The sequence below is a fragment of the Pteropus alecto genome, unplaced genomic scaffold, assembly GCF_000325575.1.
Source record: "Pteropus alecto unplaced genomic scaffold, ASM32557v1 scaffold53, whole genome shotgun sequence".
Lineage (NCBI taxonomy): Eukaryota > Metazoa > Chordata > Mammalia > Chiroptera > Pteropodidae > Pteropus > Pteropus alecto.
Window position 1 is genome coordinate 1,081,681 of NW_006434366.1, and position 17,264 is coordinate 1,098,944.

General features: G+C 56.1%; 2 protein-coding genes across 5 annotated transcripts in view; both read right to left on the reverse strand.

Moving 5' to 3' along the window:
- The window catches only part of MST1R (macrophage stimulating 1 receptor), a 13,299-nt gene extending 6,610 nt beyond the window's left edge, over positions 1 to 6,689 (reverse strand). For all 3 annotated transcript variants that reach the window (XM_015587175.2, XM_025044875.1, XM_015587174.2), the window contains exons 1-7: positions 5,184 to 6,689; positions 2,066 to 2,254; positions 1,858 to 1,986; positions 1,507 to 1,677; positions 1,033 to 1,193; positions 504 to 669; positions 263 to 399 (exon numbers count right to left, since the gene is read on the reverse strand). In XM_015587175.2, coding sequence (XP_015442661.1) covers positions 263 to 399; positions 504 to 669; positions 1,033 to 1,193; positions 1,507 to 1,677; positions 1,858 to 1,986; positions 2,066 to 2,254; positions 5,184 to 6,443 — 2,213 coding nt within the window. In that variant the 5' untranslated portion in view covers positions 6,444 to 6,689. The remainder of the gene's footprint in view (positions 1 to 262; positions 400 to 503; positions 670 to 1,032; positions 1,194 to 1,506; positions 1,678 to 1,857; positions 1,987 to 2,065; positions 2,255 to 5,183) is intronic.
- Positions 6,690 to 11,292: 4,603 nt separating this feature from the next.
- Positions 11,293 to 17,264, reverse strand: part of MON1A (MON1 homolog A, secretory trafficking associated) — a 9,819-nt gene continuing 3,847 nt past the window's right edge. For both annotated transcript variants that reach the window (XM_025044857.1, XM_006909115.3), the window contains exons 2-6: positions 15,744 to 15,883; positions 13,876 to 14,361; positions 12,509 to 13,274; positions 11,677 to 11,824; positions 11,293 to 11,577 (exon numbers count right to left, since the gene is read on the reverse strand). In XM_025044857.1, coding sequence (XP_024900625.1) covers positions 11,437 to 11,577; positions 11,677 to 11,824; positions 12,509 to 13,274; positions 13,876 to 14,361; positions 15,744 to 15,870 — 1,668 coding nt within the window. In that variant the 5' untranslated portion in view covers positions 15,871 to 15,883 and the 3' untranslated portion in view covers positions 11,293 to 11,436. The remainder of the gene's footprint in view (positions 11,578 to 11,676; positions 11,825 to 12,508; positions 13,275 to 13,875; positions 14,362 to 15,743; positions 15,884 to 17,264) is intronic.

Sequence of the window (17,264 nt, forward strand, 5' to 3'; positions counted from 1 at the left end):
GTCTGTCTAAAGATAGGGCAGTCCCAGGAAGACCTCCAAAAAGGTAGATAGGAAACGCGTTCCCCATAGCCTTGGCAGGAGCCAAAATACTCTGTGATCCCCAAACCACCTGCGGACTGGAAGAGGCAACAGACCCTTCTTCCTGAACCTGGCCATGTGACTGAGACCTTCTCCCTCTGTCCTGACAGGGATCCAAGCCCCACCCAGTGACTTAGGTCAATCCCCATGGCCTCTCATCATCCCCTTGCCTGCTGGCACTTACCATTCCAGTGGGCACTCAGTCCCATTGACCAGTACAGCCCGGCTGGTACCTATAGACAGGCCCTTGCCCTTCAGGGTGAGACGGGTGCCCCCTGCCCGTGGGCCAAAGAGGGGTTGTACTTCCTTCAGCACTGGCTCCTAAGAGGATATAGAGGTGGCTTAGCTTGGTGTCGGAGACCCTCCACTCCAAGCCCTTCCCTGCCCAGCTGGCCAAGAACACAGACAAGGCGAGTTGGCCTCACCATGAAAGAGAAGCCTTGTATCATGGAGGTGCCATCTACCCGGAAGTGCTTGCCCGGTGGCATGTCAGTCACGTTGAGGCTGATGTTAGCAGGCCCGGCTGCCTGTGTGCCCACGGGCTCCAGCTCACATTCAAGCTCCTCTACAAAGCCTTTCCAGGAAAGTGGGCTGGAGTACCAGGGAAATCAAGGTCAGCCAGAGTCACACAGGCCTGGTTGCACGCCCACAACAAACCACAAGTCTGCTCTGATACTGAGGATGGTCTCTCTCCATCCATGCCTTCTTCCAGGGCAGGCAGAGTCTAGCACGGCAGGGATTAACTTTTCTCAGATCATGACTCAAGAGATAGATAGGGCATATGCAGGCTCAGGAAGGGACAGAGTTGTCTCCCTAGACACAAAAGCAGCCAGAGCCATTGCGGGTTGCCTCATACCTCCTGGCCCCCAATAAGCACAGGGTAGGGTCTCATAGGGAAGGGACTGTTGGGTTGCCCCCATCACGGATAGACAAGGCAGGAGGGACCAGTTGTACCTGCGGTTTAAACTGTCCTTGGGCAGCAGTCGGCAGGGACTTTGGCCCACGGTGATCTGATGGGTGCCTTCAGGCACCAGACCCGCAGGGTGTAGGTAGAAGTTAGAGCCGCACAGGGTCAGCTTAGTGCTGCCCCTTAGGGGTCCATTGTGGGGATGGAACTGGAGGGGGAGCAGAGAGCCTGAGTCCCTCTGTAGCCTCTCAGCCCTGTCTGCTTCCCCCAAACCATTCTGCCGCACCCCTTGCCTGGCCCACACCCCAGTCATTCTAGGTCACTTGGTGGCCCTCACTCAAGCATTTTTCTGCCTCCACATCTTTGCATGTGCCATTACCTCTGCCAAGAATGCCCTCCTTACAGCTATTGAGGACACCCCAGGCCTGAGGACAATCATGATCATGGTCAAGACCTACTGACCTCCCACCCCAGGCACAGCTCGTCCCACCCTTACCTGTGCCCTGCCAGGCAAGCCATACCTCAGTAAGCTCGGGTGGGCAATGGTCCTGTTGCCAAGAGCCAGGACACTCCTTCTGCCGGCCACACATGCCCCCACACCAGCCACAGCCCATGAAACGCTGTGCCCGCAGACATCGCCCACAGGTGAGGAAGTGGTGGCAGCCAGGGCCCTGGATAGGTACCTGGAAGACCTTTGAGTGGCAGAAAGGTGGCTCAGGAGTGGCCGAAGAGGGTTGGGCAGCGTAGGCCCCAGAGATCCATAGATCAGTAGATCAGGGTGGTGAGACCTGCATGTCAATGCCTCCCTCAATTGGTTGGGAAGACTGTGCTCCCACAGCCCTGGCCCCAGGCCCTGCCCTTGTCCACCTTACCTGGTCCCCAGAGGCAAAGAACAGGTGGTCCCCAAGGCGACTGACATCCCGTTGCATGGGCTGCCCATTGCTGCTCAGTGAGAAGTTGGATACATACAGCAAGTAGTTGAGAGACCTGGCCAGCTCCACCTGGGACAGTCAGCTGTTAGCAAAATGAGAACGGGGATGGGGACCCAGGGACAAGAGGCTGGGGAGATGAGGGACCTACCTGTAAGATGCGCCCATCAGTCGTGCCCATGTGGGCCACCGTAACATTGTTGAGGTGCGTCACATACAGCGCAGTGACCTGCACTTGTCCTAACAGCCCATTGAACAGGTCCACACGTGAGAGGCTTCTGCTGACCAGCAGAGGGAAGTGGCGGCAGCTGTTGTTGGGGCTGGGGGCCTCGAGGCCAGGCTGGGGAAGTCAGGGAAGGAGTCAGGGCTCATCCCCACACACTGACCCCTTAAGGCCTCTGTCAGTGACCATAGCAGCCCAAACTCCCACCCCTCAACTGGCCTGCCTGGAGAAGGCCCCAGGCCTGCCAGTGACTGCCCCCCCCGCCACCTCACGGGGCTCTCAGAGGTGACGAGGCCAGGGAAGAAGGTCCAGGCCGGAAGGCCAGACTCCCTCTATGCCTTGTCCTACCGATCCTGCCATGTCCATCCTGATAATGAGTTACTGAGTCTTACAGACTCAACCCCATTCTGTCCTCACAACCAATCTGCAAAGAATGTGCTCTCTTCACCTCCATTTTACAGATAAGGAAACAGGCTCAGCGAGGTCCCCACACTTGTCAAAAAGGCCTTAAAGCCCCTCAGGAGAGGAGCCAGATTGGAAGTCTGAGCTTTTGACCAGAGTCCTCTTCTGCCCCCTGCCGGTCCTGCCCTGCACTTCCGCAAACCCTGTCCCCTCTTAAGGCTTCTGTTTCCCCACCCGCACGAGGGGGCTGAACTCGAGTTAATTGGCCAGCATGGGGTTGGTAACACGGTCTTTTCCTGAGACTGCAAAGGTCCTTATGCACCTCCAGCTGCTACTTGTACCTCCTTCAGCGCACAAAAGGTATATACCAAGGCCCGAAGGCCTAGGTGCCAAGCAAGGCCCCAGGAATGGGGAAATACTAACCTCTCCTCTGCTCTTAACATGGGGGGGGGGTGGTGGTGGCGTGTTTTGGGAGCTGCACTCAGTGCTCCAAGGCAGGGCTGTGGAAGCTTCTGGGAAATCAGGAAGCCAGGGTGTGAATCCAAGGTATCGGAGCTGGGAGCAAAGTGCAGGCAGAGCTCAGCAGCCCTCACAGTTGGGAGCCTCCCTTGCTAACTCCAAGGGCCCGAGCCGGAGCCTCTGAGGCTCGCATCAACCAAGTATGCCTAGCCAGTCATCAGACCTCAGTGCTGATCACGAGTCCCGAGGGTGAGAGCAGGGACACTCTGGGTCTGTAGCCTGAGTGGGTAGGGATTGGGGCTCTGTCCTCACTTGAGGAAGGAAAGGGGCTTGGTCCTAGCCGGATGCCAGTTAGGTGTTTTCAGCATGACTCAGGGACAGGTGGGGCTGAGGGGTAGAAAAGAAGCCCTACTCCAGTCGGGGCCACACCCCTCCTGCTTGCCCCTGGGTTCCAGGGCCTTAGCTCTGGGTTCCCATGCTTGTCTAGGGGCCTGTGGCTCCTGGAAACACTTAAGTGTCCAATGCCCCACAGAGGAAGGTGACTGCCCCAAGGCTCACACCCTATCTGAACCCACGGAAGGTAGGTAGCAGCTCTGAGCCCCTCTAGCTTCCCGAGACCAGCCACAACAAACCTGTAGTGGGTGCTGCCCTGGCGGCTGTGTGCCCAGACCCTAGGCAAACACCATACTAGCTGGTTCCCACACCTCCCAGGGGCTGGGCCAGCCTTTGGGCAGGGCTTCAGATTAGTCCTCCTCGAGCCTGGCACTGCCAAGTCGTGCCAGGTATCTTTGGACCACTGACCACTAGCCAAGTTGGGGAGAAGTTCTGACTCCCCGGAGGGAAGGAGAAGAGGGCAGGCAGGGCTTCCAGGCTCAGACAAGGGAGCCCCAGCCCTAGGGCCTCCTCGGTCTAAGTGGGCTCAGCTGAGGGAGGCAGGGTGCAGATCCCCCCCACTCCTCCTTGTATGTAATTCTCTCCCCACCTCTGGCCCACCCATCGAAGCTGGAAAGAAGTCAGTGGCAAATGTCACAGCAGGGCCAGGGCCACAGGGCAGCCAAAGACTCAGAGCAGTAACTGTGGGTCAGCTCATTGAAAGACCTCTTGTCCATGTCATTCACCCCATTTCTTTGGCTTAATCTCTTGTAATCTAGGGTAAAACTGTTTCGGTGGCTTCAAGGAATCAGTTTTTGTTTTGACCTTAGCATTTTAAAGACTGTCTTATTTGTATCTGCTCTAGCTCCCTGAAACCATGGCTGGAGAGAGCCTGGGGAGGGTCTGCTGGAAGGACCCTCCAGTTTGGCATGGACTGGGAGACCCCCTGCTTGGGGTGAGTGAGAAGGGGGACTGGAAAAAAAGTCTGGGACTCCCAAATGATGACCCAGTTCCAGCCAGTCCCTCCTAAGCCTTTACTCATCCACCAGATGTTTACAGTTGCTTGCACAAGACTGGGGTGAGTCTTCTAGAATCTACTAGAGAAAAGCCGCCTTCTCATCATGTCCTGAGGCCTCCGAAAATCACCCCACAGAGGACAATCAGAAGTGAGTGTGTCAGTGAAGCCCAAGCTACGCAGGCTCCCCGAAAAGCCCTCAAATTTTCTAGGCACAGAAAGCTCCCCGGAACACGGGTGGGGGGCATTCTTTGACAACTCTTGCCCATCCTCTTTGGAAAGCAGAGCAAAACAAATGATCCCATAGGGAAAGCGAAACTGTGTTGGTGAGCAGCCATGAGTCTGTGAATCTGTGAGCATCTGCCTGTGTGTGGGGGGGAGGGGTGTTTTTCTGAGTGTGTCCCTGAGGGCATGTGTAGTGGGCAGACAGGAGGGGACATCCATCATTCTACCCAGAGTTTGGCAGTGTGTCTAGCGGAAAGACAGCTATGATGCGATCCAGTTCTCACGTAACCAGGGAAACTGCCTAAAAAATCAGAGGCCATGAATAGGTGAGAGGATGAGAGAGCAAAATGGGTAGCGACAGGAGCTAGCCTGGCTGAGAGATGAGCCTCCAGTGTGGCCTGTGTCTGGCTCATTCCCTCACACACCCCCAGCACTAAGGAATTGTGCGGAAGAGGAAACTTCTCCCCTCTTGCCCTCCCTGTTCCCAGCCCCCCTCAGTGGTGGAAGAGAAGCAGCCTAGATTCAGCCACTTGCACACTGCACACAGGGGAGCGCCCCTTTTTTTCTGCTCACCGGGTTGGGGCACAAACTGGGCGACTGGAAGAAGTCGAGGCCTCGCCGGAGACCCGGGTGGACCGGAGGCTCACAACAGCTTTCCACACCCCGCTCAATGAGAGTGTCCAGCAGGTCAATGGGGAAGGCACAGACGACAGAGCTGGGACTCACACCAGGGTTGCTGTCTCTGCTAGTCGCAAAGACCCCAAATAGCACTTCCTGGCCTTCGGTGATGCTCAGTTCAGCGGCAAGTCGGCCGCCCACCATAGCCGTGTGGGCCGCCCGCAGCACCGGGTAAGGATGCCCGCCCTCAGAGGTCCCGCGTCGCCGGCGTTTAGGCGCAAAACGGCAGTCGAGGACCAGCTCGCGGTAGCTGCCCAGGCTGGTCTCGCCCGTGCTGAGCCGGGCCAGGCGCGTGTGTAAGGCTCCAGGAGCAGCTGCCACGCTGGCTGGCTGCACGGTCAGGAAATAGACAAAGGCTCCTGCGTGGAAGCTGTACACGTATTCGATGCGGTAGGAAGCGAGGTGCGCAGGTAGCACTGACAGAGCTGCAAAACCTGGAGCGAATCCTGAGGCATCGGCTTTGAGGCGCCGGATAGACACCGAGTGTGGGCTGAAGCTGGCGGCCACCTCCGCGTCCAGTGAGGATGCCACGTAGAAGTAGGAGGCATGGCCCCGCTCGACCACGGTCACGAGGGTGCCCAGAGGGCTGGCCACACAGTCGGGGCAATCCTCAGGCCGATTGTGGCGGGCAGAGAAGAGGCAGGCTGGCGGAGCCAGGTGCAGGGTGGTTCCGTCAAGCTCCAGTTCATGCAGGAAGCAGCGGCCATGCAGGCTGGAGCCGCAGCTGACCAGTGCGGGCAGTGCCGGCTCCAGCACCAGCACCTTTGCATCTGTGTCCCCTGCTGCACTGTGGGGGTCCGGGCCACAGGCCGCGCACGTCTGACAGTCAGGGTCCCCAGCAGGGCCGGTAGCCAGGCTCTCGACAGGCTGTAGGCCAGGCCCAAGCACATGCAGGCGATTGCGCGTGGCCACGAACACAGCACTTCCTTCCTCTCCGCCTTCGTAGGTCAAAAGGGCCTGTACCGGCCCGCCGGCGGAGAAGCTGGGCACCACGTACTTCACGTCAAAGTTGCGGGAGGCAGAGTAGGGGGTGCGCGGGCACTGCCAGGACCCGCCCACCACGGGCAACCCGGACACCGCGGGCACCGCGGGTAGCAGCAGCAACAGCGATAGCAGCAACAGAGACGGCTGCGAAGGCGGCAGGAAGAGCTCCATCGAGGCCCAAATGGGGCCCGGTGGAGATTTCCGCAGGCCAGGAGCTGGCCAGGGGCAGACTCAGAGCAGAGACCAGCATCCAGCACCGGTCTGGAGAGCCCTCGGGCAGCGGACCCCAGCCCAGGGTTCCTGTGATGCCCACCCTCCTCCCCTGCCCTCGGATCGGAGCACCTGGCGCGGGCGGATACACACACACACACACACACACACACAGGGACTAGGGAGGCCGCCTCACCTGCCGTCCCAGCTGCCGCTCCTAGCCTGCGCTTAGAGCAAAGTAGGCGGGAGGGTGGCAGGCAAGGCGGGCGGGGCCAGGGGTTGGGGGCAGGGATGTGGGCGTGGCCTGTGGAAGGCCTGGCTGGCCCGGCCCAGCCGCTCCGCCCACTTGTGTCCCGGCCCTCGGAAGCCTGGATTCTACTCCTGGGAGCTCTTCTCTCAGTGGCCTGGGGTGGATGTGGGTGGAGTGGCCTGGAGAAAGGTAAGCAGGCCTTAGCCGTACCATCTAGGCTCCCACAACGCACTGGGCCGGGGCGAGGAAGGGGCCAGCGACGCCCTAGTACCAGTGAGGGGGTCGAGGACCCCCTGGCTCATTTCTTCTTTAGGAGCCAGTTTACAGCAACACCCTCAGTCGCTGGTTCCCTGGTAGGGCCTGGGGGACCCACCTGGTGGGGAACGGAGGCCAGTAATGTGTGTGGGACCAGCGGGGAGACATGAGGGGACCCCAGGAGTGGCGCCACCCTCTGTGGGCTTGCCCTGGACCGTCTGCGACAGCATAGTGTCAGAGGGAGGTAGACATTGCACCTTGTCTGCCCAGGGCCGTAGGAGTTACGAGATGGGGCCCGCATGTCTGGACCACAGAGGAGAGGCAGCTTCTGTGGAGGCCCACCCCTAGCTCTGGTCCCTCCATGCTGCCTCAGTATGTGGAAGCTGTAGGACAGGAACAATAAAACACAATGCTGGACTTCCTTTCTGAGTCTGACCAGGCAGTCCCCACCCCCGCCCCACCCCCAATATAGAAGAAGCATGGGCACCTCTAACCAGCCCTGTAAGCCTTGCTGGGCCCAAAGTCTCTCCATCTCTGAAATGAAGATGTAGTTCTGGTTAGGTGGTCACTCTCAGGTTGGGATGTGTATGGGGCGAAGGCAGGGGTGGGTGTGGGGGGTGGCACCTGGACCTCAGCAGCTTCCTCTTGGTAACTGGTGTCGATGAAAAAGGGACCACATACTCAGTGTGACAAGCTCAGGGGAGGCTAGCATGGCTAGCCCTACAAACTCAGAGACTGAAAGCAACCACACAGAATGGTCTAAACATAAAAATTCCTAACTAAAAGCGGGTCATGGAGAGTCGTCACACCCTAGGCCTGTAGCTTCCTTGACAAAGGTTAATTTTTACCTTAAGCGAGCCGTCTGTTGTCTTTTTGCATCTAAGATAACATACCTTTGAAATGTCTGAGTAATTTTCTTTCCCAGACCCCCTCAAAGGCACGACTGCCAGCACCGGTGCACCAGACGACCGCAGCATAAGAACACAGAACCCCTTATTGTTATATCTTGTTCCCCACATATCGTTTCTATGTGCTATGAATGTTAACTATCTTGTACCCAATGATGTAAAAGAAGGATATCTCTGTTTTGCTTTTTATCCAGTCCTAGAAATTTCCCCACTTTGCTTCTGCCCTTTAATCTGCCTCCAGTGATTTCATGTGATCCTCCTGACGTCTCCTCCTTTGATTCTAATGTATAAAATAAGCTGAAAAACTGCCATTCGCCAGAGCATTTTCTCAATCTGTTGAGATTTTGTTTCCTGGCAATTGTCAGTTGGGCTCAAATAAACTCATAAAAATTCTCTACAAGTTTGGATATTTCTTACTTCAATGCTGGTCCCCCCTTAACACTGGAGAGGGGCCCTATGGGACATCCTCAACTTGACAGCCCCTCGGCCAAGTAGGTCTGGACCCTGGAGGGAGGGGAAGCTTCACAGGGTGACCTTGGGCTGAGGTGAGAGGGACCTGTGAACCATGGGCTCTGGAGGGTAAGTGGGGGTGGGGTAAAGAGGAGTCCTCAGTCCAACAGGATTCAGCCTGGCCCTAAGAGCTGTATCTCCTCAACTTCTCCACCCAACCTGTATTCCTTTTTCCTCCTTCCAGGAGCACCTCTTTCCATTCCTCCTCTTGCAGCTTAGGTGGCACCTCCTACAGGAAGTCTTCCTCATCCAGACGGTGCCAGGTCTATTTTGTGGGTCTCGTAGACCCTATACGACACCCACTCTAGCACAATTCACTTTGGATACCTGCTCCCCACTTCCCCCATTCCTAGTGCTGGACTCCCCTCCCCCTCCAGGCTGAGCACCTGGTGACAGAGGTAAGGGCACAGGACAGCCACACCCAGAGCTAAGAGGATAAGGCGCTTGAGGTAACGTAAAAGGCACTCCCTTCTCTAACCAGAATTGGCCAGGAAATGAATAAACACAAAAGGAAAATCTTGGCACGGTTTCTGTGTTCCACGGTCAACATGTCTAAAGATGGTCATGCGGGGCAAAACCCAAATGAAACATTCTCCACCTGGCGCAGAGACGTGGTTCTTGTAACTTGTATCCCACCTCGGAACAGAGACTTCAGGGGTCCTCCTTGATCACCCAGTTCCCCCTCTCAATGTGGGAGAAGCATGGGCACCTTTAGGGAGGGGGTGGGGGTGCAGCAGTCAACAGTTGGTTCTCTGCTGCCGCCATGTGGCCAAGCTGTTGGCTGCCCACAGGCCAGTGTCCCCAGGCTGACAGCCCTGGTCTTGACAGCAGGTGTCCATAGGAGTGCCTCTTCCTCCACCCCCATCGCTGGCTCTGCAGGAGGGGGGCGGGGCAGGCAAGCCCTGTAGGGGAGGTCAGTTAATGGGGCCTTGCCGTGCCCAATACAAGTGCTCCCCCAAGGTGTATTCACAAAGCCTGGCCCATATTTGGATTATGACCTGCCCAACTGCCCTGGTGTCCATCACCTTGAAGGAGCGCTAGCCACTCTGCTTTCGTGGGGCTCTCACTCCCCTCTGAACGCTACTTCAGAGAACTAGCGCCAGCCTCCTTCTCCAGCCCAAGACATCAGCTTAGTGACAGCAAGGGGAAATCTCTCACCATAATAGAACCCCATCATTCTGCAGCTTTAAAACATTCGATGGCTCTCCACCGCCAGACCTTTACCTGCAGCTGGAGAACCCTAGGTTTTGAAGACTCCTTCAGCTTCACTGTAAACCAATCATACCAGGTCCTTCCGTTTGCATAGGCTGGTTCCTCCACTAGGAACATCTTTCCTGTTCGCCTGTTATCCCTTCCTATATCCTCAGATAAACCCGCCACTCCCACGTGCCTACTCCTAGATAAATACCCATCTAATTGTGACCATTGTTTCTCACCCTCGCTCAGAATAGGAGCTGGACTGCAGAAAAGCTGAGAGCCCCACAGGAATCAAGACAGACAACAAGGGCGCCTCGGGGCTGACTGCTGACCGGAACACCAATAACAGGGACAGCTGGCATGGCATCACCCTGGCCCCAGAGGCAATTGTTTGGTGCCCTGACCAGAAGCAAGGGGAACAGGCAGAAAAAGAGACCCAGGGCATGTGTGCAGAGTGAACACCACCCAAGCCTATAGCTACTCCCTAGGGGCTTTAGAGTCTAGACAGGTGGCCTGCTGCCATGCCCATTCTAATGTGATCCGGGCTGAGGCTGGGGCAAGGGTAGAGGCTACCATTTCTGGCACAGTAAGTAGAATCATTCCAGTGCACCCTTGGTTCATGCCACCCATACGGACATATCCTCCAACATGGGTTGGTTTTGGCGGCAGAGTATCTTGGCCTAGCTCTGAGACCGCATGAGTGTGATTCACTCTACAGTCTGGAGACCATATTCAGTAGACATTTTTCTCCCATAAACACTTCCTAGGTCTTTTACACCCCTGGTTGATGAGATGGTTAAGTTGGCAGAAGTGGGAGAGCCCCCCAGCAGTAAGGTAGAGTTCTTCTGCATTGAACCTTGGGCTCTACCCAAAGTGGGTCTCATGATAGAAAGAATGGGGCTGGGCCTTCACTGCTGAGACTCATGGTGACCTACGTAGGCTGGGCCATGCCAAGGAACAGGGTGACTGAAGAGGGCCCAGTGTACCTAGTGGCACCAGCCCTTCTCAGGGCAGAATCCACTCCTGCCCAGCTGTCAGCTGAGTCTTCTCTTCTCTCAGGCCCTCTAGCTCGCTCCTGGGGGCCATTCTGAGGAATGTGCTGGCCAGAGGTAGGGGAGCTCAGGTGGACAGCCCTTCATGAGAAGGCCCAAGCTGCGACAAATTCCCCGGAGTCCTACAGCTACAATAAGGTTAGACTCTGAATTTGTGCCGAACACTGCGCCACCTCACTAAAGGCTCCCACCTGCTCCAGAGCTCAGACTCTCCCCACCTGACAGTCCCCATCTTACTCAGCTCCACCCCCGCTAAATTATAGCAATCCATTAAGCAGAGCCACAGCCAGGGCTCTCAGAGTGATTGGGTGGTTCTTTGGGGGACATGGCTAGAGACCCCACTGGGAAGTGAAAGGGAAGGCACCAGAGGCTCAGATTGAGTATGGGGGTGGGGCTGTGGGAGGCAAGGCCAGTGGGTGCTAGAGAACCCTTTACAGGCGGCAGGACTTCAGCTGAATGAAAACAGCCCAGTCCAGGGTCTGACTCTGAGCTCACGTGGCCTGATGCAGTGTGAGAAAAAGCGGTGCTCATGCGCATGTGCCTCCGTGCATGGAGAAGCATATCAGGCACTAGAGAGGAGGATCCAGTGTCTGTATGTGAATGAGTGGGTGAACAAAGGAACAGTAATGAGGCCTGACAAGTGTCTACCCCAAAGCCCTTTAATCCACGCACTGACCCACAGTCCCTGCCTGCTGCCTGGGCAAGAGAGGCCAGCCCTGCCTGGAGGCTCCCACGCTCCCAGGGCCCAGCGGGCTTGGGAGAGCCAAGCCCACACACTCCCATCAGTAGGTGAGGGGCGTCAGGATGAAGAGGCGGTCTTCTTCCTTGCGGATCCAGCGCATCAGCTTATGGATGGCACTAACAGCTGATGCCTTGGTCCCCAAGGGGCTGTAGCACATGTAGAGCTCAAAGGCACCTGTCACCTGGAAGAGGGGGAACAGGGTGGTCATCCAGGTTAGACACCCCTCGTGGGCCTTGATTGGGACCCCAGTGAAGCCCACCCTCTCCCAGGGTCGCCTTACCCAGGCCAGAAGGTTCTCGTTGGGGCCTGTGTAGTAGATGGTCTTGAGTGGGCGGGAGGCATTGTGGGCACGGCTGTGCAGGTACTGGTAGAGGCCCAGCAGCCGCTCCTGCTCCTCTTCACTGGTGTACGGGGCCTCAATCTCAGGGCTGGAGATGGGGAAGTGGGTTCACAATGACTTTCATTGTCTTCTCTGGACAACTAGAAACACCCGCTCCTTGCCAGGGAGACTCTGCCATGTGCTCCCCCAGGACGGGACATTGTCTCCCCATCACACAGAAGACTCCCCAGGATAGGGTTGGGACCACCCAGACTGCCTGTTCCCAAGTTCATGGCATCTTTGGTGACCCTCCCTTGGAGAGGCCAATCTGCATTTAGGTGTCCAAGACAGAGTGACAGGTCTGAAGTGGAAGAAAGGTGAGCTGGGAACCCTCTGGACCCAAAAGGGGAAAAAGGAAGAGAAAAGCTGCCACATCTGGCCCCAGCCTTCATCTCTGTTGGAGGAGGAAGTTGGAGTTTTACAACCTGAACCGGATCAAAGTGACCTCTGAGGCAAAGTTGCTCCAGGGCCAGGCACCCAGGAGCCCTGTTACAGCTTCCTTCCCTGGGTGTACTGGGCATTTCCAGGGCATCTGGGTAATGAAGTAGAGAGGTGTATGCCCGTGGGGAGTAGGGTGATAGGGAAACTGGGCTCCTGTGTCAAGAGTCAAACAGACTCAGCATGTCCATCCATTCCCAGAGGGGTCGTCAGCTACAGGACTGCATCAGGCTCAAGCCCAACCAGCAGCCCCCACACCCATGGCTCTCTCAAGCAGTGAGAGACCCTCCCTCACCTGGTGAAGAGTCCTGAGCTCTTTGACTTATAGAGGAAGTGGCGCAGGTCGGGGATGCCCACTTGGGCGACACTGTAGAAGGGCGTGCGCAGCGCCTCCCGCAGCGCCGCGTGGGCTCCGCGCTTCCGCAGGCGCTCCTGGAAGCGGCGGCGGCAGTCGGAGACTGCAAAGAAGTCCTCGCGGTCGGTGGAGACAAGCAGGAGGCAGAGGTCGGTGTCAGGCTCCAGGTAAGAGATGTGTGCGTGGAAGAAGCCGGCTGCGTTGAACTTGGGCAGGCACACGGGCGTCCAGGCTTCCCCCTCACGGAAGGACGAGGAGGAACTGATGAGGTTGAAGAGCAGGTGCAGGTCGATGGGGTGCAGGAATTGGTCCTTGCGGCGCACAAGCGCCACGAGCTGGTTGCGCGCCAGCAGGATGGAGAAGACGAGGCTGCGCGCGCGCGCCTGCTGCAGACTGGCACTCACGGCGTCGCGCACCGCCGCCGCCAGGGGCAGGCAGCGCGCCGCCCCCATTAAGAAGCTGGGGTCTCGAGCCATGAGCTGCAGCAGGTTGTCGGTGATGCGCTCCGAGCCCGAGAGCAGGCGCCGCAGGTCATAGTTCTGCTTCTGCTGGAAGATGTGGCTCAGCTGCGCGCCCGTAAGAAGGCTCAGGATTTGGTAGTAGATGTAGAGCAGCTCCTGCGCCAGTTCCTGCGCCGACTGCCGCGTGCGGGCCACTGCTACCAACACCAGCGGGCTCCGGCGAACGAATACTACCTTGTAGCCATCTGAGGACAGGGTGGGGGAGTCAGGGTGGGATGTCAGCTTCAGCCCTTCTCCGGAAAGCCCTCCGGGACTGGCCGAGTCCAGTTCCCTCCGAGCCCCGCCTCCTGCACGGTTTGTGATTTCCACATCCTGTCTACCCTCCCTCAGAGCTCTGCACGCAGTAAGGGCTTCAGGATGATGAGGAGAAAAACAGAAGCTCAGGGCCCCCTTTCCCTGCGGGCTTCAGGCCTGTCCCTGCAACTTGCCCCACAGATTGGCACCAGCTGAAACGCTGGAAGCACTTCAGAAAAATACATTCTTGTGCTGAATGGTAAGAGCTGGGTGGGGCTCAGGACCTGGGACTTTCTGGTCACCTCCCCAGGCTTCTCACCCTCTCCAAGGGCAAAGCCCATATCAGACCCACCTTTGGCCCTCACAGCGGCCCTAGGAAGCAGTCAGAACTGTTACCCTCTGTTCAGATGAGACCCTGAAGCCCAGTGAATGGAGGGACTGCCCTTGGTCACACAGCACATCCCAGCCCTCTAGGCCCCGGGAGTCCCAAAACTGCTTTGAATTAATCCTGGCCAGGGAAGCCCTTCCAGCACCCCTCTCCAGGTGGCTCACCTGCATGGATGGAACGGATGGCATTCTTGTCCGCTTCCAGGAAGGACACCAGGGCCACCATGACACCCATGGTGCTAGAAAGTGCCTCTTCTGACCCATAGCGGGAGTACACAGGCTTCCCTGCCTCGCTCAGCACGAAGACGTGCTTCTGGTGCAGTCGCCATGCCTCGGCAGCCTCCTCTTCATCCCCCTCGCCTGCGCCCTCCCTAGGGGGCTCTGTGGCTGGTCTCCCAGCTGCCCCTGGTGGCTCCGCCCAGTCCTCAGAGCTTCCTGGCAGCATCTCCTCCTGGAGGTCTCGGGCGACACCGGTCAGCTGTGTGCTCAGCTCACTGAAGTCCTGGCTGATCTGGCGTATGTCTGCTGGCAGTGGTGGCGGACCCCCAGCACCCTCCTTGGGACTTTCCCCAGAAGCTGCCCCATCCTCCGATTCAGTCAGGTCCTCATAGGAACGGGCATGGACGAACATGGCACCCTCCTGCCCAGCACCTGCCGGCCAAAAGCGCTGGTGCTTAGAGCAGTAGCCGCTGGCAGACTACCTCACCAGCAAGGTGCCTCGTCGATACTCTAGCTTCACTGCCTGTCCTGATGAGGCAAGTCACTCTTCCCTCCTGCTACTGTCTGCTAGAGTCATGTCTCCCTGCGACCTTCAGACCACCAGTCTCCTCCCATTAACCGGGAAATAAGACCCAAGCCCCTCATGGCTGTGGGGGCAGCTGGTATCTGCCTGCCTCTCTCTCTCATCTCACGGTCCTTGCCCATCCCTGTCACACTGGCCTTTATCTGTCTGCTCTTGGGACACCCTCAACTCCATCCCCACACCTACCTCAAGGCCTGTGCACCTGCTGTTCCTTCTGCCTTGAAGGCATTCCCACCTCCTCACACGGCTCGCACTTTGTCACACTTCAGTTCTCGGCAAAGATGTCAGTTGCCTCCTCACCTGACTTCCAACCCTAGGAACACTATCGTGTCTCCCTCCTTGATTTCCCTGTGGCACTTGTCCGTTATTGTCTTTCTCCCTAACTAAAGTGAGGTTCCCCACCAAGGGCAGGAACCTGGTTGTTCACTGCTGTGTGCCCAGCACCTCTCCTGTGCCTGGAATACCTCCTGTGCTCATTGAATCTCTCCCTGGGAGAGGGCGCACCGACTCTGCTCAGGCCATAGCTCCTGACCGTCTCCTTTGTAATGGCCCCATTAGCCTGTGGCTCGCCTGAGGCAGGGACCATGTCAGTCTTCCTTTAATAATTCTTTCTCCCCCCCCTTTAATTCCCCGCCCCCCACTTCCACCCCTGACCTATGGATGTTGCCATTTCCCCTTAAGAACTGGATCTCCAAAGGTGGGGCATCTCCTCCCACAGGATTATTTCTTTGACAGAATAGTTCAAAAGATATATTTTTGGTTTCTATTATGAGTTTGGCACTGTATCAGGCACTGGAGATACAACTGCTCTGTGCTCAGAGAGCTCACAATCTTGTGGATGAGAGATGGGCAACATATAAATAAAATTACAAAGTAACTCGTGTTCTGTACAGAGCATGGTCAGAGCGGGCTTAACTTGATAGGTGAGATTTAAGCTGAGAGCTGAGGGAGGGAGAAGGAGCCAGGCAGGTACACTGTAAGCACAGGGAATAGGAGGAGAGCCCACGCTGGCAGCCAGACAGCACAGGGCAAGCGGCCCAACACGAAGTGCGGAGGATGGCCGGAAGCGGTCTGAGCGTGGTTCCCTGCAGCAGCCCCAGCACCTGACAAATACCCAGTGGGTGGCTGAACATACGCATGAATGAATGAGAGGGAACAAGTGCTTGGGAATCCTGATTGCCTGGAGGCCACTCTAGCTGTCAACTGCCTGGGGCTGTACGCACTGCCGTACCTGGCTCCATTCCCTGGGCCAGCCCTGGTGTGGGGCTCTCGGCTCTCTCCACACTCTGCCCATCAGAAGGAGCCAACGTGCCATCAGGACATTCACTGCTTCTCTTCCTCTGCAAGTCAGCAGCCATCCTTTGTGCTCTCCTGTGGGGCAAACGAAGGCGTCATCAAGGGGAAGGTACTGTTGGCAGGGGTCACTGGCAGAATTAACAGTGGGAAATACAGGAAAGTGTCCCTCCCCAGGACCCAGCTAACTCAAACCTCTGAGGAATGAGTTCTGAGTATTCCCCTCTAAAAAGTGAAGTATTTTGTTCTTTTTCTGGTTATAAAAGGAAGAATTCATGGTATCTATTCATTGAAGAAAACTTGGAAAATACGAAAACTTATCAAGCGAAAATGTCATCATTTTCTCACCATTCAGGATCTTTCACTATTCACATTTTAATGTATTTCTTTCTAGTCTTTTTAAAAATGTATATAAAATGTAAATACTTTTTTTTTTATAATCTGATAACAGCCACTAGCACTTATTGTACGCCAAGGCAGCGTGCTAAGAAGTTGATGAGGATTATAGTATCTAATCCTGATCACTGCTCTCTGAGGCAGGTGCTCCTATCGGGCTAGCTTTCCAGATGAAGGAACGGAGGCTGAGAGAGTTTAAGTACTTGGCCCAATGTCACCACAGAAAAGAAGCATGGGAGCTGGGAGTGGAAACGATTCTCTATCCTGATACTTTTCACTGCACATCTGACTGGGAACATTTCTCCATTCGAAACGGAGTTCAGCGATAGTTCTTTTGGATATTTAGACGCTTGCAAAGAAAGAAACGAGGCAGAAGAAACAGGCTCGTCTCTCTTCAGGCTGGAGCCTGGCTTTTCTGAGTACACTTTTGTACCTTTTGCATTTGGCACCAGTGCTTGCCTTACCAATTACAAACGACTATCAATGATTTCTATTTCTAGCCACGATCTCTCTTGTGACTTTTAGAGGCACACATTTCCTTGATGTTTGACCTTAGATGTCTTACCGGATCTCAAAGTTCTATACCCAACACTGAGTTTCTGGTCATCACCTTAAAAAGTTGTTCCTGTCGGAGTTGTTCATCTCAGTGAAACACAATTTGATCCTTTTAGTTATTCAGTGGAAAATCTCGGAGTCATCCCTTATGCTTCTCTTTTTGCCACACCTCACATATCAAACCACCAGCAAATTCTGTCAGCTGTATTTCAGAATAATGTCACCCTAGTTAACATTTTCCCCATGGAATGCTTCTAGGTTTTTAATACCCAACCCTAGTAGCCAGCCTTCAAGACAGTCCCCCCGTAAGCCACGACTTTCGGTATTCACGCCTTTGTGTACTCCCCGCTCCCATACTGAGCAGGGCTGATCCATGTAACCAGTAGGATAATGTGAAAATGACGACATATGACTTCTGAGGCTAGGTCATAAAAGACCATGCATTTATGTACTGCTTTCTTGGGACACTCACACCTGGAGCTTAGCCCAAACACTGTGAGGAAGCCAC